General features: G+C 36.1%; 3 protein-coding genes and 1 pseudogene across 4 annotated transcripts; 2 read left to right on the plus strand and 2 right to left on the minus strand.

Moving 5' to 3' along the window:
- The first annotated feature begins 1676 nt into the window (after positions 1-1676).
- LOC120084871 lies at positions 1677-4966 on the plus strand (annotated as a pseudogene).
- Positions 4967-10635: 5669 nt separating this feature from the next.
- Positions 10636-15622, minus strand: LOC120085843 (thioredoxin-related transmembrane protein 2). The gene is made up of 10 exons (XM_039042062.1): positions 15449-15622; positions 15267-15311; positions 15025-15081; positions 14730-14799; positions 14555-14596; positions 14305-14381; positions 12457-12527; positions 12047-12132; positions 11843-11949; positions 10636-11038 (listed from the first exon to the last, which is right to left on the minus strand). The coding sequence occupies exons 1-10, from the start codon at positions 15620-15622 to the stop codon at positions 10976-10978; spliced, it is 792 nt and encodes a 263-aa protein (XP_038897990.1). The 3' UTR covers positions 10636-10975.
- Positions 15623-16814: 1192 nt separating this feature from the next.
- LOC120085842 (GATA transcription factor 9-like) lies at positions 16815-19037 on the plus strand. Its single transcript, XM_039042061.1, has 2 exons — positions 16815-17996; positions 18113-19037. The coding sequence occupies exons 1-2, from the start codon at positions 17661-17663 to the stop codon at positions 18821-18823; spliced, it is 1047 nt and encodes a 348-aa protein (XP_038897989.1). The 5' UTR covers positions 16815-17660; the 3' UTR covers positions 18824-19037.
- A 2330-nt stretch (positions 19038-21367) lies between these two features.
- LOC120085281 (protein NONRESPONDING TO OXYLIPINS 2, mitochondrial) lies at positions 21368-24049 on the minus strand. 2 transcript variants are annotated; one of them, XM_039041191.1, is made up of 3 exons: positions 23772-24049; positions 23502-23620; positions 21368-21739 (listed from the first exon to the last, which is right to left on the minus strand). In XM_039041191.1, the coding sequence occupies exons 1-3, from the start codon at positions 23897-23899 to the stop codon at positions 21714-21716; spliced, it is 273 nt and encodes a 90-aa protein (XP_038897119.1). In that variant the 5' UTR covers positions 23900-24049; the 3' UTR covers positions 21368-21713. The 2 variants fall into 2 exon arrangements, with proteins under 2 accessions (XP_038897119.1, XP_038897118.1); XM_039041190.1 differs by having other exon boundaries at positions 23442-23620.
- Between the last annotated feature and the right edge of the window lie 3292 nt (positions 24050-27341).

Consider the following 27341-nt stretch of genomic DNA (forward strand, 5'->3'; position numbering starts at 1 on the left):
GTCTACATGGATTATATGTCATGAGCCTCTGCTATTTAAGTTTCATCATGAAACTCCCATATTGTTTTGTTCTGAACGATTTTCCTTTATCATTTTGTACTCTCGCTGTTTCTCTATCTACACTAAAAATAATTAAGAAGTAAATTGGACTTTCCTTGCTCATGTTGCAACTCACTCAATCAAGTTGAAAACACTACTATTACAGTATCATTAGGACAGTTGCCTAAACAAAAAATTGTAGTAACTCAATTTTATGCAGAATACTAGGTGAAGAGATTCTGTAGAATGAACCAGCCAGAAATCTATGACTGTTGTTCCCTCGGTCAGCAAGGATTCGCTGCTAGTGAGGTTATACTTACGTAACAGGTACCACGTACAGAAACGAGTTAACCAGGAAAGAAAGCCAATGTTATTAAATCACATTTGCACAGCAATATATACTAGACTCACTGGAACCAAATTTTGTGTACAGGGTTGTTGTTACAGATTCAGGAGAGTAAAAGACCAAAAAGGAATTGAAGGGGTAAAGTTGATCTTATTTCAAACTGATCACTTGGAAAACAGAGTTGTTGAGTAAAGATGTAATATCCCTGTGTAGAAGGAAAAGAACGATAGCATACTATCATCTCACAATCTTGCACCCATGGCAAGTAAAATTTATGAGCACAACATGGATTTAAACGCCCCCCCCCCCCCCCAAAGAAAAAAAAAAAAAAAAAAACACTCTTACCTGTAAACCACGATTACATACCAATTCGCAAGGTGATAATCCATCTAGAAGCGAGAGCAACCTAGAACATCTGACGAATTGAAAACCAGAGTCAAGTTGATCAAATGAGCAAGAGATGAATATTAAAAGACCGCTACGATACCGTAGACCGGAGCGGTGAACTACAAGCACATCAAAGTCACTTGGCACGCAGACGCAACGTTGCAGTCCACTCACGCTCTCAAGTTAGTTTCGCATAGATGTAACGAATCAAGTTTTCTCACAAAACAGTTTCCAATCAATAACGAAGGGAGTAAAACATACCTTACAAACAAAGCATATCGGCAATAAAGGCCTCCGGCGGTCTCGTCCTCGTCACCATCTGGAACACGTTGAAAAGAGAATACAATTCGTTAGTACCAATTACAGTGCTCAACGGCATCATCAAGAACTAATTTCTCATTTCTACAGCATCATGATTAAATCTAACTACTCGAAATTACAATATTCAAACTCCTTTACCTAAACAATATGAAATTAACAACATCTCACTATAAGGATCGCTGGAAGAATAACCTTAACCATTGCGAAACAGAAAACACCAAAATCAGCTTGCCAGCTCCTAAGGATGCAACAGAAACAAGAAAACAGAGAAGCGATAATTAGGGATCGTACCGAGTACATAAAGGACACCTACTACAATAAAACACATGGAGAAAAATCGGAAACTAAGAGTTGTATCAAATTGGAGCAAGTGAAACTTGATACCCGGCAAGAGAATATGTGTGATGTTACTGAAGAGGATATGATCTTGGCAGAACCTTCGACATTACTAAATAGTGAGAAAGAAGGTGAAGAATGAGAGAGGGCTCGGCGGAGTATAGTAGGGCTCTGTCACCATTAATGATCAAACCACTCCCCGGTTCGAAAGTAATGCTCACGACACTCTCTCATTCTTATCGCACCCATGGCGATTCACTCTGTATCAGACTCTGTGGTGATTTTCCGCGATACACAGAATCCTACTAACAGATATGATACGCAGGCGCCGTGAGAAAGACCGCTGTCAGATTCGAACAGTCGACGCGAGGCCCTTCCACCACTCACAGTGTTCCACCTTCCGGTCCAACGTGCTCCACTATTCTTATGAAAACTGATAAACGACAACTTGGCCGGACACGCAGAACTTCCCAGAAATTAGCCCTCCTGTGTATTGGGCCCGGTAATCAGCCGCGGCCCTGGATAACACGGGCACCCACCACCGGCCGACGTATTTTTTTTTCTTTCCACTTGCCTGGGCAGCCAATCATTGCGTGCGCAAGTAAGCATAAGGCCTGTTACCGCACGCATGCACGAGGTTTGTTTTCAGGCACTAGCACGCCCTTTCAACTTAATTGTACCAGCGCGCAATCCTCCAGCCACAAAGGCCTTATGCACCAATTGCATTGTACTATTATCAATTCACTCATGGACTTGGCAATAGTTTAGTTTACTATTTTGCTTTCTTTAGAATTCTAAGGTACAATTGGGATTTTTATTTTTGAGGGGTGACCTTAGAAAGAGTGCTAGGGGGATGATTAAAATGGGTATATGGGGATTCAGCGAATTTGTTGATTTACTAAGGTGGAAAAGAATAATGAGATGGAAACCTAAAAAGAATATAATGAATGGGAAATCATAAAAAAAAAAAAATTACTAAAAAATATATGATAAAGTTGAAATTGGGAAGAGAGTGGGTGCTTACATAAAGGTCCAATGGATTGTCGCAGAACAAGCACCACAAGAAGCAAAGGCAGAAACCACGTCTCCCACCCCCCCATGTGACGTTAGCCGGAGTGAGGGGAAAATTGGCTTATGGAGTCCTACAAGCAAAATTTCTATTTGGCGTTCACAGCACGGTGCCTTGAACGCTCCATTCCACACTCACGCTGAAATACACATTCCCTAATTCTTACTTCGACTTCCCCTTCCCCTTCCCCCCAACCGTGGTATCTGGCAAACTTGAAGCAACCCAAAAACGCTCCCGTGGATTTGCGTTGGCTTTCAATTGTTTTTTCTTCCATTTTAAACACACCGCCAGTTTAGGGTTTGGACACGAGCGATGCACTTAGTCAGCTATGCTTGGCTGACAACGGGCCCCCACCTAGATCCGGCCAAACTGGACCCCACACTCACACCCCCACCTGGCCCACACCTCTCTTCCAGTCCATAGGCTCTCCTTCTTTGTTTATTTTAATTTTAATTTACCAAGTCAGAGCTCCACGTTCCACCCTCCCCCTAAATTAAAATTAAATACTTGAATAGTTAAAAATAATATAATAAAAATAAAAAAAAAAAATAGGAAATAAATTTGAGGAATAGAGAATGGAGGGAAGGACCTTATTCCACTGCGGAAAGAAGAGTGTTTGCCTAGGATTGATTTGAGTCGGAAGGACCCCGCTTAACAGCATCAGCCCTTCACTTCTAGATGTCTGCCACGTGGTTATGATGCCCGACAGTTTAAACATCCACCTTCCCATCAGGTAATTTTTAAACGTACGTACTTCCTTTTTTTCCCCCTCAAATGGTAAATTACACTCAGACCCATGCATGGCAATACAATTTCTTTCTTCTTTTTTTTTATCATGCACCAAAACGACGTCGGTATGCGACTATGCAATTTCATTTCATTCGCCCTATACTCGATTTCATTCTTCAGCATCTCTTGGGCACGTTATGCCCCTTTGTTTTTTTACCCGTCACTACATTAATCCAAAAGTCAAACACACGGCATTTTCTTGGAATCCCAACGGAACCTGTTAAAACCAACTTACTTCATCCCCATTCTTCCATTTAATTAATACTTCTCATTCTTTTCCCACTTTTTTACCTTCTTTTCTGTCCCCCTTCCTTTTTCCTGTGTGGTAATATACATTTTGATATCTCTATCCATTTTAGCTGTTTCCTGTCTCCTTTGGATGCAAATTAAAAATAAAAAAAAAGAGGAAAAAAAAAAAAACAGGAAGAAAAAAAAAGTATGCTCTATCTTTCTCTCTCAATCTTACATAGCCATAACTCCTTCACACTCACTCTCGGCCCACTCTCTCATTTTCCTCTCTCTCACTTTTTTCTCCTTCTCAAAAATCGGCTACTTTCTCACTATTTCCCTTCACAAACCCTCAATTTTTGCCCACACACATTAACTCTAATGGAAGGCCCGAATATTTCCAGCCGGTTTTGCCTCTCAATTCCCCTACCGAAAACCGCCAGTCCTCAGACGCAATAAAACCACCGGTCGTCCCATCCTCCCCGCTTGCTGCTAACTGCCGACATTCATCGTCAGAGGATCTTTTAGGACTTCTCTAATGACGACGGACGTTGTCTTCACCGACGGAACTTTCGACAACCAAACCACTACCTTACGATTCCCTCCACTCTTACTTTACGTCGCGATTCATGCAATTCCTACACCCAAATTTTCGAACAACGACAACGAATGGCCACAATACTATAATTCTGGCAGGACGCAATTTCTCCACCGAACCTCGGTGTGCCGGTAATAACTAACCACATTCATTGTTTTCCATTTCTCTTTTTCAATTTTCTCAAAACAATGTCTGATTCATTTTTTGTCCAATTGTATTGGTTTTGTTCGCCATTCTTCAGTACGATGACTTGGCTGAGCTCGAATGGCTTTCCAATGTTCGTGGAAGATTCTTTCATCAGCTTGACGTTGGAGAAGCTGAAGTTTGATATCCGGGATATTCCCCGGACCGACCATGAGGATGACGCCTCAAAACTCGAGAATTTCCAGAACCGGATTGAACGAACCACTCACCCGGACTCTCCTCGTACGGCTAAAGCCGCTGCGTAGCAGCGGTCTCGGGCGGCCGCCCTGGCATATGGAACTCCAAGATTTCCGTACTCTCCCCGCACAAATTCCTCTCAGAAACCGACGTTGTCGTCACGCTCACGCCACAAAATCAAACACCGCTCAAGAAAACCGCCACAGAAGAAAAGAAACCCGCCGGATGACACGTCGTCCGCCGGCAGATGGGAAGGCCGAATGCCTCCATGCGCCACCGACAAAAACGCGCGCAGTGGCGAACGGCCCAATGGGCTCCCAAGACGTTGTGTAATGCTTGTGGTTCGGTACAAAGTCTGGCCGGCCTGGTACCGGAATACCGACCAGCGGCGACCCCCCCACGTTCGTACTGACGTAACACTCGAATTCTCACCGCGAAGATGGAACTCCGGCGGCAAAGAATAATTAGATGAAAATTGTATCTTTAGTAATTATAAAAGAATGTAGAATTCAGTTTCAAATTTCAGATAAATATGAAACCTTGAAATTAGTGCACATTAACATAAGATTATAAAGATTGTAAGGTGTATTCACCTAACTTTTGTTGATTTAATCCTTATTATTTATGCAAACAGTGACCCCCTTGATTATTGGGTCATTAAGCAAACAATGGCAGACCAAACCAAATGGCACTTTTTTTTTCCTCACTTTTCTTTTATTTTTTTAGTTGATTTAGAGATTATATAAATACGCGGTCTTACAAAATAAACAAATAATTACTATTGTAATTGGATATTCAAAAACCATATCCTAATCTCACCGTAAAAGAAGGGCTCTAAGTTTTTGTGTATGAATATAAAAATATCCCTTCTTTCTTTGTGGGCTGCTTCGAGTGCAGAAGCTAGGCCCCACCACTTTGCAACTATTATTATTTTTATATTTTTTGCACTTCTAATTTTAATATTCATAATGTGCTCAATTATTAATTGTATTTACATTTTTTAATTCTTACTTTACTTATACTAATATATTTTCCAAATCAAAAAAAGGCAACTTGATCTGTGGTTATTGTTTTAAAATAAATTTACACAAAAGCTATCTAGTTGTCGTTTTAAAAAAAGAATTAATTTTTTGTTATTATAAATTTGTTTTTTGAATAAACTATTTGCACGGTGGAACTATTTAAATTTTAATTTGTGAACAATTAAAGAAAGGTGATGGGAAGGGGTATTTTAAATTATCTTCTTCTATCAACATATTTGAAGAGTTATTGGTAATGACATTAAAAATAAGTTTTTAAATAATCGAATTGGTTATGTGAACACGCTACATTATTGATTCAAGCAGTTTTCTTTAATTAAAAACATATTTTATCTAATGTAAATTTGTTATTTGACCACTCTCAAGTGAGAAAACGAATCACATCTTTTGTATATTTTACTTATCATAAAAACATTTTTTTAATCACTCAATTATGACTTTTTTTTAATAGAAATAAATGGTTGGTTTTCAAATTTGATCGAAATTTATACGATAGCATTACAAAAAGAAAAGAAAGGAATGTACGTAAGTTATTAAAATTGCATCTCGATTAGATTCATTTTCTTGTTTATAGACTCGCTAAAATTCAGTGTATTTTGGACTATACTTACCAAAAAGTCAACTTCAACCAAATTGAAAAATTTTAAAATATTATTCTTAAAAAAATAAATAAATAAAGAGGATATTTGGGATAATGATTGTCATAAGATTATAATAACATCTTTTGTTATAGTAAAGACTATTTTATAGTTCTTAATTAACTATAGTCAACACTATTTCAAAACTCTCATTTGCTACAGTATTTACTATTTTACACCTCTCAAACTAAAATAATTTACACTTCAAACACGTACTATTATAATTCAAACTAAAATAATTTACATCACAAATACAAACTATTATAACCTAACTATAATAATTTAGGACTATAATAATCAACTTCTTACCCTAAACGTCCCAAAGAGTTTACCACATGACAAATGTGTTTGGACAACATAGTAGACTGCATAAAGATGAATGTAGTTGAGCGGCATTCAAATTTTTTTTTCACTAAAACAAATCAAATGGTAAATTTTTATTTGGTGGATTAGATTTATTTCTAAGTATAAAATTTGGATTCTATCATCTATATAAAGTGAAATTTTGGACAATAACATTTTTATATTTGGTTAATCCGAGCATGATTGAATAGACAATGACACATATTGCCTTCGTCAGGGGCAATTATTTTTTCTTCTATCGTCAAAGACTTAAAAAATAATAATAGTAAATAAAAATCATACCTTCAGTATTAAAAAGAAGTTTTTAAATCCAAAATTATCACAAAAACATATTAAAAAGTGAAAAAAAAATGATATAACTCTATTTTATTTAATAACCGTGGAAAATGAGTATTTAAGAAGAATCAAAAAAGGAAAAATAAAAGGAAGAAAAAAAAGAAAAGCAAAGGGGGAAGATTGGGAAGAACGTGAAGAGAAAGGAAGGAAAGAACGTGTAAAAGCGTGTGGGGGGTGGACCACACGTGTGGACCCAAGAAAAGAGTGGGGCCAGCACGCGTGACCTTTTGTTAACTTTATAATCGTGCTCCCAATAGTAATTCAAAAGCAGTGCGCTTAGAGAGAGAAACATCCCATTTTCTTCCCAACATTTTTTACTAAATACATATTCTTTTTCCTAGTATTAACAACTCATAAATACTATATTACTTATTTAATATATATATATATATATATATATATATACACGTATGTATGTATATATATAATTTACTTTAATGAATTATTTCCAACATTCATTTCATTCTCAAATGAATCTTTTGTGACACACAGCAACATAAACTATTGAGATAATTAAGGAGTTTAAAAGATGGCATTTCAGTTTCAGGAAAACATTGATACAACCCTAATCCTTTGTCTAAATATTCACCACATTTTTTTTTTATCGAAATTTCTCAGATAATTATCATAATTTTCAAGAAAAAAATAAAATGTTTTCAAATTTTATAACGAAAATGTTAATTAAAAATAAAAAGCATCGAAACTAGCAGTATTGGAAATACATTGGTTAAAATTGGATATTATAAGGTATATGGACTAAATTTTTATTTTTTTAAAAAAAAAAACTCCACGTGTCGAAAATGATGATTTAACAATTTTTTTTACAATTACGGTATGGAAATACGGTACAGTACGTATGGGGAAAAATAAGGTGCGGCGCAGGTACATGGGAGAAAATGATATGAAAAATCTGGGACCACAGGATTAGAAACGCGTGTCGTTTCTTTCGGCGTATCAGAGTTTGCGCCAAAAGCAGAAGGGACATTCTTATGGGGAAGTGGGACCTCGTGTTTCTTCACCTCTCTCCCATTTACCTTCTGTGGTTAAAAACCCAAAATACCCTCATGGATTAAAAAAAGTAAAATTTCAATAATTTAATAATACTATATTTACACAACAAGGACCTTTGAAATAGATATTTGCAAAAACTTTTGTTCCTTAATTACCTAACAACTTTGGCAGAATGTACCCTTTGTCTCCTCGTTGGGGATATGCAAATTGGTAACCTAAAATCAAAGACACATTGCCATCTTTACAACTTAAACTGAATCTTGAATTAAATCTTCATTATATGTAATTTCACATTTTCTAAGGTACCTAATTAGACAAAACGAATCAATTTTAAGTTAAAACTAAAAAGTATTAGAATTAGAAAACTTTAGATCAAATTATCATTTTAATTTCTATGGTTTTAACTTTCATGTGTCATTTCATTTTTTTTTTTTTTTTTGAGGTTGAGCATTTTAAACAACAAGCCGTTATAAAATACTTATTAGTTAAAAAAAAATGTTGCTTTTATAAAAAGAAATTCATGCACTTTCCACCTAAATCATCAGCGACCGATGCTTGTGCCCCAAATATGTCTCCAAAATGTAAGAGAGGTTGACTTTCGAAAAAATGGAACACAACACACCAACAAAAGTAGTAAAACAACCGAAATGAAATTAAAACATCAACAAACTTTTAATTCCAAGTGTATGTATGATTTTTTTTTTTTGTGGTTTTAAGATAGATAGAATCCTATATTTATCTAATATTATCAAAATCTATAAAATCCAAATGGGTATTCAGTATAGAAAAAAGAAAATTCAAGCCAAGAATAGTGGATCTAGGGGACACTATCTTGAGAGAGTGTCAAGATCTAATCTTGAGAAAATGAAGAGATCTCATAATTTTGATTAGATATATGTATTGTTATTTTTTTAGATAATATGTGGGAGAGTAAATATGGGACCTCAAAATTGATAGAATAAGTTCATGGTCAAGGTTTAAAATTTCTATGGAAATAAAATTATAAAAATTAAAAATTTAAAAAATTAATAAATAAACTTAAATTAATAAATAAACATTTTATGATTTTTAAAAAAGTTAACGTATCTATTATTTATATTTATTTATATTAGTGACATTTTGTTGCTTATTTTCTTTATGTTCACATATTTTTCTATCATATAAATAGAAATAACAATTTACTCCTCATGTTGCTATCAAATAATGAAAACATAGACATATGGACGAGAATTTAATAACATGGATTTGGTCATAGTTGGCACCAACTATGTGTATAAGGTGAAAAGAGCGAGGCAAGGGGTGGAAATTGGAAAGAAGTTAAAAATAGGGGAAAGCGTAAGAAAGAAGAAGCACGCCGACTCCAGACTGTGGCTTTGGTTTTACCCAACATCGCCAAACACAACTCTACCAACGATACTGTTTCATCAAAATTACACAGGCAATTACAAGAATGTGCGGGCAAGCGTGGTCCGTCTTTGTTACCCCTTTCCCTAATCAATCATTTCCTATTCTTTTACTTCAATTCATCGATCGTCGTCATCACCCCGCCGGCGCTTTCTGACGCCAATCTCGGGTTACCATTTTTATCCATGGGGCCCATTACTACTGATTTTGGTCTCTCTCTCTCTCTCTCTTTTTTTTTTTTTTTTTTTTTTCAGATTTTGTTCCCTGTCTTTCCGTCGTTTCCTTATCATTTTGATGTTTCTAGTTGTACTCCTTCCTAGGTTTCTTCAAATCATTGCTGACGTTCTTTCACTCTTTTTAAACATGGGGTTCGTGGTTTTTAAGCTACTGAAAATGACCTGCAAATCTGGAGAGTTTTTTTTCTTTCTTCTTTTTTTTTAATAAAGGAAGACGTGTATTTGAAGTTTTAAGAGTTAATTAAGAACGATGCTAATCCAAGGCATGGGCCTAGCAGGACAGACTCTGCCGCGCATGCCAGTTTAATGGCAGAAACCAAATTCCAGTCCACGACAACTAAGAACATTTGTGACTTCTGCAAACTTAAATCTGTGATTACAAACTTCACTTACTTTGAATGATATTGGGAGTCTGGGACATGATTTCAATAACAAAAAGAGTAACAGACAAGATTTCTGTAACAAATTATATCAAATTAATAATTAAAAAATAAAAAAATAAAAAATAAGAGATTAGACAAAATAGAAGTCAGGTTGTTTGCAGCAATCGTGTGGCTCAACTTCTTCAGCTCCAACTCTTACCACAGGGACAGAATTCAAACAGTTGAAGCAAATTGACAATTTTTTATGTGGTATTCATCGAAACAAAAACTTTTAAAATAAGAACCAAAAAATGTAGCAATCATTATAAACCCACTAACCAATTCTTCTTGTACCTATTGGCTAGCTAAAAATCCAAACACTCTAAGTTACTTGAAGACAAACCAACTGTTTGTAAATTCTGTTATACTAAACCATTGATCTTTAACGTGTTCTTCAGGGTGGTGTAAGTTCTTGACGACGGCATTTCTTAAAATTTAAAAAGAAAGAAAAAAAAAATCTGAGGCATATGAATTGACCGACCCATTATGAATCTTTTACTAGCTACAGACTACCAAGTATGCCTCATGATTTCTTCCCATACCAAGTCAAGAACAAACACTCAATCAACCCAAAATGAAAACGAGTTATTAAACATGACTAGGACAAGAGGAGCCGATCAACTTAATCTTAAGAAATTGATAGCGATTAGATAGATTAGGTAAAGATATGATATTTGATAAACTAACAAAGTCAATAATAGTGGCTATCATTGAATCTTTTGTATTTAAAAATGAGGGTGATTCCACAGGAAACTTCCCTCCAACTTGGAATCCCATATATTTGCATTACTCAGGTTCTAAATCGGTCAGTATAAACTTTACAGGACTCATGCTCCCCAGTGGCCTGAAATTACAAACTCCGGACAGAAATATCATCACTAGTTTATAATTCGAGCCCGTTACATAATTGGAATCAAAACATGATCGAATTCTATTCTCAGTGGATACTATAACTCATATTGGATATAGATCACATGAAGCAAGAAAGAAAGCAGATACGCTGATTGACTGAAGCACACAACCTGATGATGCTATTTTCCAAACACATACTCAAGTAGGCGGCAATCAAGGTCAAAATGTCTGCAGAGAAGTCGCTGCAACAAGATAGAACCAAGAAGTTAAAAAGAGACTACTTGGATCACGAAAGAAGCTAACTCAATCTATTGGTCAAAACATCAAATAGAGAACCACCTCGCATATGTTGAAAACCTATAGAAGCTAACTCAATAAGGTGATCCTCCAACATCATTCATGGAAAGTCTCCTCGTATAGACATTAAGTAGGCCATGTATTCGGAATTGATTGGCCATGTAATTGGGTTGCTTCAGTTCAGATGGCAATCTTTATGATAATTTGGTTATTTATGATTTTATTTACTTGAAATATAATATAATTAGGACGTCGCTCAGCCATAATTGACATTATGTACTCCTCTTGAAGTAGGAGATTTAAAACCCCATTCCTCCATTTGTTGTATTGTACTTATAAAAAGGAAAAAAGAAACTAATTATAATTGTTGTTTGGCAATTAGGTTTTTTTTTTTTTTTTAAAAAAAAAATAATTCATGAGCATTCAAACCAACTTGCATGCATCTTCACTATTCACACGGACAGCCCTACCAAATTTGGTTGTCAAAGGTTGGAAAAAAAAAAAATCCAAAAGCAGTGAAATATTGTCCATCATCGACAGGTATTCAACTCTTATTTATTTATTTTGTAAAGAAATGTGGGAAGAAGTGGACGTAATATTATATCAACAGGCATTTCTTTCAGAAGAAAAGAAATGGCATCAATAAGTACTTTAAATGAACTAATGCAAGCCATGCTGTCTTCACTTTCTGAAAATTATCCATATTTGTACGCCCAAAAATATTAAAACCGTTCCAAAAAGAAGGTTACCTTGGTTATTGGAGGGTATGCTTTTATTTCAAAATCCAAATCTGGAAGGCGAGCAATCTCAGCTGCATTCTCAAATAAGATATAGGTAGGGAGCTGATTCATACTTCCTGATAAATTCATTCGGAAGTTATAAGATATTCTGATTGCTTAGTCTTTGCAAAACTGAAAAATGACATTCGAATTCAGAAATTCAAAAACAATTACCACCAAGTGATATTCCAAATTTCTCAGCAACATTTGGAAAGAGCCCAAGATCAACTACTCCAAATGATAGATGTTTGTTTGAATATCTGCTTAAGAAGACGTGAATACAAATCTAAGCTACTTCAAGCAAAAAGTGTGGTCATATGGTGGGGGGGAAATATATATAGAATTACAAAAATAAAAAAATAAAAAAATCAGTGTTTCAGATCCATGGAGCCGATCTAGCTGTGCTCAAGGGTGAAGATTTCCAGGTTTTCATATGTGAAACATGAAAAATTTCTATATCAAATTCAACAGAAAAGACAACACCAAAGATAGACAAGAACAATTGCTGATACAGAAGCAACACAATTTCTTATAAACTCTCCTCTCCCTGAATCCATCAACACAGTAAAAGGCAAAGTACTCACGTAACTGATAGCTCAGGCAAGCATCTACTAGACCGTATGCAGTCAACTGAGAAGGAAACACGAAACTCAACCTAGCAATTTGGGAAAGCCATCTCCATTAAGCACTAAAGAAAATCAAGAAAGATGAGAATTCTGTATACATGATAAAATGACATACAGATTATAAGCATTTGAACTTGTCAATGCATAAAAGTTGCTCAGAAGTTAAAATCTGGAGTACAGATTTGCAGAGGTGGATTCTCAATTTCGGGAAATAAAGTTAATTCCGAGAGACCAAGTTAATTGCTTCTAGCAAACATCCAAAGAAAAAAGGAAAAGGAACTTAATTTAATTTCAACACCGAAAATATTATGGAATCTTTGGATGTACTAAATTATCAACAGCTTGATCTTATTTACATAATCATTAACTTATTACTTTTTTTCTGTTTTCATACCCTATAAACTATACGTGTCTAAGCCAACTTGCTCATATCTCGACTATTCTCACATGAGAACTATTTTACCTTGCTATATCTGGTTCCCAAAATAACTCATAAACCCTGGTAAGTAGCTACATAAGAAGCATAGACACTTTAGTTCAGATAGTATGTTCGTGTAAGACACTTGGATACTCTGCACTTGTTGGACACGTGTTGGACTTGACCCTTGTTAGCACAATAGATGTGTGCAATGTTTTTAAAAGCTGCACGATAATTTTTTGGGGCAGAAGACAAGAAAAAAAAAAGGATTTTTTTTTGTGAGACACACTATATATAAAAGTACTACATAAAGCACAAAAAACATAGTTGATGTGGAAACTGCAAATATAAAAAAAGGCCACTAAACACAAGAAGTTTGCATTTAGGCTTAGTAAATTTGATTTTTTTTAAGTTAATAAAGAAGAAAAACCCTAATTATTACTATGTTTAAAACATAATGAAAAAACCTCCAAGCTCAAGGCTTTAAGCCTTAGGGCTTCACAAAAGGCAGGTGCATCTTATTTTGTGAGGCTCACCTTTTCAAGGCGAAGCACAAAAGCTGCACCTTAAGCCTAGGCACGTGCCAGGGAGGGCTTTTTAAAACCCTGGATGTGTTAAACCCTGTGTACAAAGCTAATATGGGTCTAACATTTGCTAGACACATATTGAATACTTATACTTGTTAAGCATATTAAATTGAAAAGTAAATTATACAAGGAAAAAACAATAATTTTAAAGAGATAAATACATCAAACACCTCTTTAAAGCCTATAAATACATAAACTTGTTGAATTTGAATTTCCTTCTTATATCAAAACATATATATTTTTTGAGAGCATATATTTTGATAAATCTGTCATTGTTATGTCCATGTCCTACATTTAAAAGAAATGACATGTCATTGTATCTGTGTGTTGTGTCGAATATGTGTTTCATATTTGTATTTGTGCTTTTTAGGTACAATGGTCATCATAACTTGAATTCATTTCTTCTAATCCCTTTATTATTTACATGGTCCCTATTCATCACTAGGTCAACCTATCCCATCGTAGTTAATGATCATCAATTTATTTATATGTCTAACATGGATTAATATGTCCATAAGAGCTATGCTATTTCAAGTTTCATCATGAAACTCTCCATATTGTTTTGTCTGACAGATTTTCCTATTATCAATTTTGTACTCTCGCTGTTTCTCTATCTACAAACTAAAAATAATTTAAGAAGTAAATTAAGCTTCCTGCCTCAAAATGTTGCAACTCACTCAATCAAGTTGAAAACACCTACTATTACAGTATACATTAGAGAACAGTTGCTAAAAAAAAATGTGTAGTAACTCAAAATTTTATAGCAAAGAAAGTACTAGGTAAAGAGACTGTAGAATGAACCAGCCAGAATCTTGACTTGTTGTTCCCCTCGGTCAGCAAGGATTCCAGCTGCAGTGGAGTTAACTTACTACAGGTACCTACAGAAACGAGTTTAACAGGAAAGAAAAAGCAATTTATGTAAATCACATTGCAAGCATATAATATACTAGACTCACTGGACAATAATTTTGTTGTACAAGGGTTTTGTAAGATTCCAGGAGAGTTAAAAGACAAAAAGGAATTGAAGGGTAAAGTTGATCTTATTTCAAACCTGATCCTTGGAAAACAGGTTGTTGAGTAAAGATGTATATCCCTGTGTAGAAGGAAAAGGAAATAGCATACTATCATATCACAATTGACACCCATCAATAAATTTATGAGCACAACATGGATTTAAACCGCCCCCCCCCCCCCCCAAAAAAAAAAAAAAAAAAAAACACTCTTACCTGTAAACACGATTACATACCAAATTGCAAGGTGATAATCCATCATAGAAGCGAGAGCAACTAGAAAAATCTGAACGAATTGAAAAACCAGGTCAGTTGATCAATGAGCAAAGATAATATAAAAGACCCGCTACAACCGAATAAGACCAGGGTGAAACTACAGGAACAACATCAAAGTCACTATGTGCAGCAGAGCAACGTATGATCCACTCGACTCCACAGTTAGTTTCCGATAGATGTCGAATCAATTTTCATCACAAGAAATTTCCTAATCAATAACGAAGGGAGTAACTACCTTAACAAACAACAGCATATCGGCAATAAAGGCCTCCGGCGTCTCTCCTCTCACCATCTGGCGTGAAAAGAGAATACAATCGTTAGTACCAATTAAGTGCTCAAGCATCATTCAAGAACTAATTACTCATATTTCCCAAACATCAATCGATATAAAATCTAACTACTCGAAATTAAAATATTCAAACTCTCTTTACCCTAAAAATAGAAATTTAAAATACTACTATAGGATGTGGAAGATACCTTAAACATGCAGAAAATCAGAAACACCAAAATCGCTTGCAGCTCCTAAAGAGATGAACAAGAAACAAGAAAACAATGAGCGAAATTAGGTCGTCCGAGTACTAAAGGCACCTACTACAATATAAACAATAGAAAAATGGAAATTAAGAGTTGTATCAAATTGGAGAAGTGAGAATTGATACCCGGCAAAGAAGAATATGTGTGATGTTATAGAAGAGGATATGATTTGCAGAACTTCGAATTACTAAATAGGAAAAGAAGGCTAGAAAATGAGAGAGATAGTAGGGCTCTGTCACCATTAGATTCAACCACTCCCCCGGTCGAAAGTTGCTCCGCTCCTGCTTCTTATCCACCATGGCGATTCACTGTATCAGACTTGTGGATGTTTCTGCGATAACAGAATCCTATACGAATGATCGCAGCGCCGTGGAAGACGCTGTCAGATTGAACGTCGACGGGAGGTTCACACTCAACAGTTTCCACCTTCCGGTCCACGTCTCCCTATTTTATGAAAATGATAAAGACATTGGGCCGGACCAGAACTCCAAGAAATAGCCCTCTTGTATGGGCCGGTAATGGGCTGGATAACCGGCCAACCGGCCCACGTTTTTTTTCCAATTTGGGCTGGGCTAGGCGCATCAAGTTTGTGTTTGGGCCTAATACTAAAGCCTGTTAACAACATTGTACGCTAATTTCAGGTCCACCAAGGTTATGCACCAATTGCATTGTACTAATTCAATTCATCATGACTTGGAATAGTTAGTTACTATTTGCTTTCTTTAAAATTTAAGGTACATTGGGATTTTTATTTTTGAAGGGGTGACTTAGAAAAGAGTGCAGGGGGATGATTAAAATGGGTATTGGGATCAGGAATTGTTGATTACTAAGGTAGGGAAAAGAATGAAGGATGGGAACCTAAAAAGAATATAATGATGGGAAAATAAAAAAAAAAAAAATTCTAAAAAAATAGTGATAAAGTTGAAATTGGGAAGAGAGTGGGTGTTAAATAAAGTCCACATGGATTTAGAGACAAGCAACCACCAAGAAAGCAAAAGGCAGAACCGACGTCTCCCACCCCCCCATGTGACTTAGCCGGGAGTGAAGGGGAAAATGGTTATGGAGTCCTACAGCAAAATTTTATTTGGGTCTCACAGCACGTGCCTTAGCCCATCCACTCACGTGATATAACTATTCCCCTATTTTACTTCGACTTCCCCTTCCCCTTCCCCCACGTGGTATCTGCAAACTGAAGCAACCCAAAACGCTCCGTATTTGCGTTGCTTTCAATTGATTTTTCTTCCATTTTTAACACCACCGCCAGTTTAGGGTTTGGACACGAGCGATGCACTTAGTCACATGCTTGGCTGACAACGGGCCCCACCTAGATCACGTGCAAACTGGACCCCACACTCACACCCCACCCCCACACCTCTCTCCAGTCCCATACTCTTCCTTCTTTGTTTATTTATTTAATTTACCAAGTTCAGAGCTTCCACGTTCCACCCTCCCCCTAAATTAAAATTAATACTTTGAATAGTAAAAATAATAATAATAAAATAAAAAAAAAATAGGAATAAATTTGAGGAATAGAGAATGGGAGGGAAGGACCTTATCCACTGCGGGAAGAAGAGTGTTTGCCTAGGGATTGATTTGAGTCGGAAGGACCCCGCTTAACAGCATCACCCTTCACTTCTAGATGTCTGCCACGTGTTATGATGGCCGACAGTTTAAACATCACCTTCCATTCAGGTAATTTTTAACGTACGTACTTCCTTTTTTTCCCCCTCAAATGGTAATTACACTCAGACCCATGCATGCAATACATTTTTCTCTTCTTCTTTTTTTTTATCATGCACCAAAACGACGTCGGTTATGCGACTAATGCAATTTCATTTCATCCCCTACTACTCGATTTCATTCTTCAGCATCTTTGGCACGTGCCTCCTTTGTTTTTTTACCCGTCACTACATTAATCCAAAGTCAAACACACGGCATTTTCTTTGAATCCCAACGGACCTTAAAACAACTTACTTCATCCCCATTCTTTCCATTTAATTAATCTCTCATTTTTCCCACTTTTTTACCTTCTTTTTTCCCCCTTCCTTTTTCCTGTGGGTATATACATTTTGATTTATCTCTATCCATTTTAGCTGTCTTCCTGTCTCCTTTGGATGCAAATTAAAAAATTAAAAAAAAGGGGAAAAAAAAAAAGGAAAGAAAAAAAGTTATCTCTATCTTTCTCTCTCATCTTACATAGCCATAACTCCTTCACACTTCACTCTCGGCCACTCTCTCATTTTCCTCTCTCTCACTTTTTTCTCCTTCTCAATCGCTACTTTCCTCACTATTTCCCATTCACAAACCCTCAATTTTTGCCCACACACATTAACTCTAATGGAAGGACCCGAATATTTCCAGCCCGGTTTTTGCTCTCAATTCCCTACCGAAAACCGCCAGTCCTCAGACGCAAATAAAACCACCGTCGTCCCATCCTCCGCCGCTGCTGCTACTGCCGACCATTTCATCGTCGAGGATCTTTTAGACTTCTCTAATGACGACGACGTTGTCTTCACCGACGGAACTTTCGACAACCAAACCCCTACCTCTACCGATTCCTCCACTCTTACTTTACTCGATTCATGCAATTCCTACCCCAATTTCGAACAACACAACAATGGCCACAACTATAATTTCGCAGACGCCAATTTCTCCACCGACCTCGGTGTGCCGGTAATAACGAACCACATTCATTGTTTTCCCATTTCTCTTTTTCAATTTTCTCAAAACAATGTCTGAATTCATTTTTTGTCCAATTTTGTATTGTGTTTTGTTCGCCATTTCTTCAGTACGATGACTTGGCTGAGCTCGAATGGCTTTCCAATTTCGTGGAAGATTCTTTCTCAGCTGACGACTTGGAGAAGCTGAGTTTGATATCCGGGATGAATTCCCGGACCGACCATGAGGATGACGCCTCAAAAACTCGAGAATTCCAGACCGGATTGAACCGGAACCACTCACCCGGACTCTCCGTACCGGCTAAAGCCGCTCGTAGCAAGCGGTCTCGGGCGGCGCCCTGCATATGGAACTCCAGATTATCCGTACTCTCCCCCACAAATTCCTCCTCAGAAACCGACGTTGTCGTCACGCTCACGCCACATCCAAACACCGCTAAGAAAACCGCCAAGAAGAAAGAAACCCCGGATGACACGTCGTCCGCCGGCAATGGGGAAGGCCGTAAATGCCTCCATTGCGCCACCGACAAAACGCCGCAGTGGCGAACGGGCCCAATGGGCCCAAAGACGTTGTGTAATGCTTGTGGGGTTCGGTACAAGTCTGGCCGCCTGGTACCGGAATACCGACCAGCGGCGAGCCCCACGTTCGTACTGACGAAACACTCGAATTCTCACCGGAAAGTTATGGAACTCCGGCGGCAAAAAGAGATGATGAGAGCACAGCAACAACAACAGTATCTTCATCATGAGAGTATGGGGTTTGATCATGTATCCAACGACGACGATTATTTGATCCATCAACACATAGGGCCCCTCTACCAATAGCTCCCTCCATCAAAAATCCAACGCCATCCGTTGATTTCCTTCAAGTTTCCTGACAATTAGAGAAAAAAAGAGAGAAAATGTTTTTGAATTTAGTGGGCTAATTATATTTCAAAATCTGATTTAGAGTCACTTTACTTGAGTTAATTTTTAGATTCAATTTCTAACAATCAACTTAAATTTTGAATTTAGCATACTGATAATCACTTTTCTTAAAGTTGTCTCTTTTTTCTCTTTTATTCATAAGCCAAAAGTTGGGCTTGCTCTGAAATCCACTCCAATATTTTTTCTGATCTTCTTCCCTTTATTATATTAATATTAACTCCATACAACTTATTATGTTTCCTCTCCTTATAAGATATCAGTTTAATGTTAAAATAAAGGAAATGGGGTAGAAATTGAAGGGGAGTGATCCACTGCAAGAAATTAGAAATTGGAGAGGAATGATGCACTACAAGAAATCAGATCTTTAGCGATAAATTATTTGCGACTATTCTATAATCGTCGCATTATTAGCAACAAAATATTATTTTTGTCTCTAACCATGCAATGAAACAAAAAAAAAAGTTGCAATAATGCAACATTTAACACCAATAGTCATTGCCTAACGACGTTGGATGCAACGAAACGCACGTTCGACGCAAGTGCCTTTGCGACTAATTGGACTTTAGTTGCAGGCCCAATTAATGGACGAGAGGTTTGACGTTTTAGGGTATGTGATGAGAGCCCATATCGTCGCAGTCGTCGCAGAGGATTCGTAGCAAGTCTTTTTATGTTTTTTTGACTAATTGAGTTTTACAACTAATTAGGCTTTAGCCGCAGTCCCAACTATTGGGTGGAAGGTTTGATGCTTTAGGTCATGTGATGAAATCCCTAATCGTCACACGATACGATAAACCATCCGTTCGTCGCAAGACTTTTTTTACTTTTCCACTCTTTCTTTCACTCGAGAACGAGAATTTTCATTTCACTTTTTTCCCTTCGTTTAGTCATTCATCTGAAAGAAAATAAATCTATTGTTCATCGTTCATCGTTCATCCAACGTTTACTAAAAATTTGTTCATTGTTCGTCTGATAGTGAGAGGTTATTCATTATAGAATTGTGTGAAATTAATTTTGGGGGGAAATTGAAAAGAAAAGAAAAGAGGGAAGAAAAGGTTATGTCTTGAAGTTGGCAAAAGTACAGATAAGAGGAAATTTTATTACAGCAGTGGATTTTTTTTTTGAAAAAAGAAAAAACGGAGGAACAAAAATGGCAGTAAAACCCAGCTGATCCAATGGTGGTTTAAATAGGTAATGCAGAGAATGTTTAGAAAAATCTGAAGGACACCACTGGCAGTGAATTGTACAATATGCACTGTACTTTTTAATTTTTAACTTTTGAGAGAGAGAGAGAGGATAAAAACAAAAATTAAAAGAAAATTTGTGAAAGAAAAAAACAAGTTAGAGTGCAGGGATAATTATGGTAATTAGTATTGCCACTGCCAGAAGGGTAAGAAGCAAAGAGAATATTGGTTTAAAAATTATTTGTGTCAATCATAGGATAAATTGGTAATAATTGATTACTGATTTCAGATTCACTTTTTCTTATTTAATAATCAACAATATACAATACCCAAGTCCAAAACCTTAGGATTAATCCTTTGGGTGCTCACAGTCACATCACATGCCTCTCTTTCTGCACGAAATACTTTTATTATTATTATAATTATTACTAGAAAAGAAAAATAATCTGTCTGCAAAGTTAAACTTAGAATTCAAAACTTAAGCCCTCATTCATTAATTATCCGAAAAAAATCAAAAGGAGAGAAAGTGGGAGAGCATTAACATGGTATAATGAATATGATTAATACTGAAACGAGCTGTATAAAGCAGAAGAAGAAAAAATAATAAATAAAGCTGCATCCTGAAATCCAGACATTAAAAACAGAGCAAAATCAAGCAAGCGGGAAGCAAAAAATTTTGAAACTAAATAGATTCATTTTTAAGATGTCCCCTCTTCCCCAACTCTTCTCTTCTGACAATAACCACAGCCTGTACCTATCAGTTATCTTTCCAGAAACATGAACCCTAAAGTTCCTTCTATTTCTGTACCAAGCAAAATATAAGCAGAGCCAAGCAAAGTTTAAGGTTCCTAAAAGCAATTTCACTCATTACTGTGGTAAGAAGGATAAGAAAAAGAATTGGATTTAGAATTACGCAATTGGAAGCAATCAGGTAAGGATAAAAGAGAGATTGAAGGGCACATGAATGTGTAATGGTATTATGTGGACATGGTAGCGACATGGTCAAAGAAAGTAGATGAGAAATGGGGAACACTCCAACGACACCGTTTCCAATTCCCACTCACAATCTCACGTGCCAAAGATACCACAATACATTTATTTAATTACTTTATATACATATATTATGGTAATATTCGCACATTCAGCTAAAGATACCTAATACCTACGTGCGCACTACTAATTTATCATATAGATAACGTTTCTTTATGTACGCAGCAACCTACAAAGGGCTTAGAGTAGCAGCAAATTTCAAACTAGAGGCTTGCAAAAATCAAAGAGAAGTGCTAAAAAAAGGATTAAAACGAAGAATTTGCAGTTTTCCGTTGCTTGGCCTAGTGTAATGATGATAACAACAGCAATGAGTCTAATTCACTAGGGAGCAACATTGTGTTGGAAATACGCAGATAACAAAATTTATATGAAAATGAGAGATCAATTGGGGAAAGGGTAACGCATTCTGGACTGGGGTTGTCTCATCAGTTATAACCTCAACCTAAACAACAAAATAGAGACCGGGGAATCTCCAATAAATGATTAACAGAGTATTTGTTTCGCCATCCTTTGTGTATCCCACACTTCAATCAGAGCGTTCTCTTAAATTCCATCCCTTATCGCGGCACACAGAGACCCAATTCTGAAACAGTGAAAAACCAGAATTACTTAAGCATTCACTTCAAGTGGAGGAGGAGCTACTTCAAAGTTCAAACAAATGCTACCCTCTAAATTGCTGATGGAGAATCAACTAAACCGAGGGCTACATCAATGGACAAAAGTAAAAGAGCATCTAAAACGGAAGGCCAAACATATGACAGAAAATATTTCGATCATAGATGAAGCATTCATCTGTCCTCAAATAACATCACTATTCACCCTTGTAGTTATAGCAGCCCATCTTTCTCTTATATTAATCAATCACCAATTCAAAAGATGTTAAGCCCACTAAATATAAGTTGGATTAAGGATGAAAAATCTCCTCAGAACAGATGGAGTTGCAGAATTATTTTTTTTATATATATATATACACACACACACACACACACACATAAGCTATACTTATGATCTACAACAACTAAATGTGTGCTACATCTACATGAATATTATTGTTCTCCACTTTCTCAGAAGCTTGTCTATTACCCCACCCATAAGAGTTACTACACTATCTCAAAATCCAGTTAAATACATTCTCTTCAAGAACCAGAACTAGATTTGATGTTAAGTTCAAAAGTGACACATGCAACAGCAATGGAGAATAAATATTTTGACTATTTGGATACTTTGAGAAAAATAATAAACATCAAGTTACTTTCAATAATAACTAATACTATTGGATCATATTGGATCTTCGGTATGTCTAGGTCATAGTATCCTAGAAGTTAGAACTTCAACTATTGAACTACGAAGAATGTAGCTCTATTAGAAAAATCCAGAGTGATTTTTATGAATCAATGATTAAATCCCCACAACGAAGTACTCACATGCATTAAGATAACAGGACCGATATAACCAACTTCACTTCTAGTAAGTAAACTAACTTCAACGAGTCACTTCTTTTCATTTATTTTTTTTTTTTTTAAAAAAAAAAACTTACTTCACTTCTAGTTAGTAAAAACTAACACTTACATCAGTCTTTATGTAAATTCTTGTATGTTTTGTCTTTTCTAAACATAAGAAGAATTGTTAATTGGCATAATTCATCTCCATACAGTTCACATAATATCACTCTCTCGATCTGGCCTCTGTAGAAATTAGCATTTTTAAGGGCAAATCAACAATTGGCAGCACTATGCGAGTTTATAGAATGTGCACAACATAACCAAGGGTCCAAGAGTTCTGTGAACAATGCAGTTTATACGATGTACATAACATAAACAAGAGTTCCATGAACAACGCATCCAGTGAAAATTATCGGAATTTCATATTAATGGACTATTGGCACAGAAAAATAAAAAGTAGAATTCTTAAAATGTAACAATTATTTCCCAATTTGGCCAGGGGTTATCTATTTTCGTCAGTAATAAGTCAATTCAATTAGAATATTAGTTGCTTTCGTTATTTGGTTAGTTAACTTGAAACCCAAATTTAAACCAAAGAACACAGCCTGGCATCAGGCTTTTAATAAGATGCAGAAGAGAATCAAGAGCAAACACTTACAAAGTGATACTGAAAGAGCCCACACCGTAAACTAACGGAACAAGCATAAAATTAAATTGACATTCAAACTTCAAATTGGACTATATTTAAGCAGAATCATAACTCCCATATAAGCATTTTATTCACAGGATGATTAGCAAACAATAGAAAATTCGATCAAATACAAGAGTAAAAATGTAGCTTACAGATAATAAATTATAAAGAATGGAGATATCAAACTCCTGGGTTTGCACTGCAGAGCATACCCTGAGATAACGACCTCGAGAACAATGAATCAATTCCAAGACATGAGATTAGTCGAGCAGAAGAGACTGCCGAATGAAGAGGAAGCAGAGATTGAAGGGAACCCAACTGGGGAACCGACCTGAAGAATCAAAGCTCTCTGTTAGTAATCTAAGAAATGTATATTAGAAAGAGAAAAAAAAAAAAAAAAAAAAACCAAGCAAAAGGTAAAACCACCAAGAAGAGAAATTCTAACTAATGGGGTAAGAAAATAGTTCAATAATCTTGCTTACCTAGAAATTGTAGGTGAAGAACAGAGGGTGAAGGAAGCGGCGGGTCTGGGTTTAATGGAGGGTTTGGTTATGGTGGATTTAATAAGGGAAATGGTTGGGGTTGCCAGAGATCGACAGCGCGAAGCCATTGGAAATGATCAGAGAGAAAGTTGAGAATTAGGGTTTTTCAGGAACCGCCTGCGAAGTTTGGGAAGTTCTTTTTTATCTCTCTCTTACCTTCTTTGCTCGCACTCCGCACAATAAGAAAAATAGTTGATGCATTCGGGGGAGCCTCCCTGATGTTCTATCATAGTTTAATACGTGATAAGTTATTTTTATTTATTTTAAAAATATTTTAATTAATTTTTTTGACGTGAGTGATAAAAGAGAGAAGCATATATATAAGTACATCTTAGGATACACCTAGTATTATCCATTCAATAATACATAACAATACAATTTATTTATTTGTCAAGGTAAATTACATAGATATACTTTCTTTTTTTTGGAGTATATTGTTGGGAATGTCCTAGAACTCGTTGTTCGTAAATTTCGTGTTAAACATTCTATTTATCAATAAAATATTATTGAGTATCTTATTTGATAAAGTTGTTGATATTGCATTCTATTATGAAAATCCAATAAACATACCCATGACTATAGTATGAATACTTTAACTTAAGTTAATAGTATATAACCTAAATGGTCTATAAGTATATTGATAAAATTTGGTATCTCATCCTAGTAACACTATTGAATGCAGCCCATTTTGTATAGATAATACAAATGATGTGATCCACAGATTATTCATGTAGAGACATGTGGGTGGGGGTATCCTATGCAATGAGTTTGCATAAAGACTGGACCACGATATAACCACTTTTCTTTATAACGATCATTTACTGTTAAAACTGACTACTTCATATTAAAGTAACCTAGGATAACTCGATCTTAATCCTGAACTAGCTATGAACTTCTATTTATTCGGGATTTTTCTTTGATCTGTATGGGTGAAAGTAGTCCAACAACACTGCTCAATAAGTCTTCCATTTTGGCGATAAGACCGGATAGATAGCGGGGGACATAGCCTTGCGAGATGGAATTCATTCCTACCCGTCTTAGGGTTAGCAGATAGGTTGTTCTCTTACGTGCTGAATCTTGGTCTTAAATGATAGGGGTCTCGCCCTCTCATGATAGAGAGGGGCATGATTCACTGAATTAGTTGTTCATTAGAGGGTGGGAGCTTAAGGAACAAGACGTATTTACAGGGGTAAAACGGTAATTTTAACCCAATTGTAAATACGAACAACTTGTGAATAATCGACTTACTGATTATGGTTAACATTGACAGAAATACATCTATAGTGAGGAGAGTGCAACTATCGAGCTATAGTGGTGTGTTTTGATAGTTAACGAAAAATAATTAATTCGGTTTAAAGAGTTTAACCAATTGATTACAAATCGTTGGAGCACATGATCTGTAGGTCCAGTAGATCTCTCTACTAGCTCATAAATTGGAATGAATTGAGTAATTGATTGGATGAATTTTGATTTTAGGGTTTTTTTTTATATATATATATACGATGCAATTAAAACATTTAATTTAATCAAAATTAAAACGAGATTGGAGAATCAATTAATATTTAAATATTGATTATATGAATTTGAATCATATTGGTGGAATTGATGTTTTATTAATTTAATATTAAGATATTAAATTAATTAAATTAATTTTATATAAATTAATTAATTATATAAAACTAAAATTTAAATAAGCAAAATGGGATAAACAGATAATTCAATATCATCACAACCAAACCAACACGCCCAGGCCTCTGTGTACTGTTATCTGTTGAATTTTGAAGGGAGTTAAGTTTTATATACCTAGCTAGAAGGCGACTCAAGTAGATCAACAATCCAATCACTATAATGGTAGAGATTGTAACATTTAAATACTTTTATTGAAATGTATTGCATTATTTGTTTATGAAAGTTATTGGAGACCCTTATCCCCGTTGGAATGATGGAAAGCAGAATTAATAACTATTTAATACTTGGTATACTTCTGATTTTTAATTTTTGCAATTTTAAACATTTTGTTCAATTTTATTCAATCACCCACTATTTTTAACAAAAAATAATAAATTATAAAAATAAAAAGAAGAACAAATATTCCTAGCTTGCTATTTTAACGAAAGTCAAACTCATTATTGATCAATAACTTTATAATATATTATTTGGAAGTAAATCTTTCAACTAATGTCACAATAACTATTTAAAACAAAAACATGTTTATAATTCATCCAAACGTATACGAGCGTGTTATTTTTTTGTATATTCTTCAAAGTTCAACAAAGGTTTGCAATGTATTCGTTTAAGATTAACATATGTCCAAACCAAAAAGGCAAACCCAACAATAACATATACAACAGTATGCTCGAGAGAATATTGAGAATCATATTGACGCTAGCAGAAGAATGGTTCCGTTGTTAGATGTGGTAGTTCAGCTTCAATAGCCAACAGTTCGCAACAAAACGGAAAACGCCTTCAAGTGGTGTGCGCGACAGACCACTCATGCACACTTGTGGACCTAGCGGCAAAAGTCTGCAGCACATAACTTCACTAAAGAGTGGAGAAAACCATTGAGATCGCCGCGCCTAACCGCTCAGAAATAGAGCATCGAAGAGGTGAGAAGTGGGCTGATAAGAAGCGGAGCCCTTGAGTTCAAAGCTGGGGAAGGTCTGATCACAGCTACGACCGCGAAGCAGTTTTCGTTTCCGAGGCAGAGAGCCAACGGCTGTAAAGAAATAGAAGGTCCGTGGGAGGTAATTGGAAGGTCGGGAAGCTCCATACAGGGTTCAGTTACCTACATGGATAGATTCATCGTCATCCATGTGATATCTGAACGCAGCTTATCCCGATCCCGAGACGAACATGAAACAGCTAAGGCGCCCGTCACGTATGAAGAGTTTTCCTGCTGAGAAGAAGTTGCCAAAACTGATAAAGAAACGACGCGTTTGGAAAGCCCAGACGAGAACTGACAGAGTTCTTAGTGAATGGAAGGATCTCCCGACGAAGATCAGTTTTTTGGGGAAAAAGCGGGCCGAAGAAACTTTTGAAGAATGCAGCTCCACATGAGGTTTGAATAAGGTCGGTTGACGGGACGTCACAATTAAGTGGGGAAGAGATATATGGTCATGCTTGTCCAGGGCCTGTTGCCCATGGCCATGCCCAATCCAACCCTTCTAGCTTACTTTCAATCCTGTATTGTATTAGTGTAGTTAGCTTGCTTTCTTTACATTTTCAGTTGTAAGTGACCACTCGCCCTTTTGCATATGCAAGGCGCCAGTTGGCTTTTTGTTCAGAATGCACTATATGCGGGATAAGACTAACCATCATTTCCTCATACCCGGAGTAGTACTCTATAAAAGCCGTTGTTGTTGCTATTGCTTTCTAGTCTACTAACAATCTTTCTTTCTTATTCACACTCACATCTTCTTACGAAAACCTTTTCTCCAAACCCGTTTTCTAAAACCGTTTTCCCTAAAACGGGGGTGGAGGTTGCAAGAGGAACTCGTGTGCCATCGGCAG

This window comes from Benincasa hispida, chromosome 9 (assembly GCF_009727055.1).
Source record: "Benincasa hispida cultivar B227 chromosome 9, ASM972705v1, whole genome shotgun sequence".
NCBI classification, from domain to species: domain Eukaryota; kingdom Viridiplantae; phylum Streptophyta; class Magnoliopsida; order Cucurbitales; family Cucurbitaceae; genus Benincasa; species Benincasa hispida.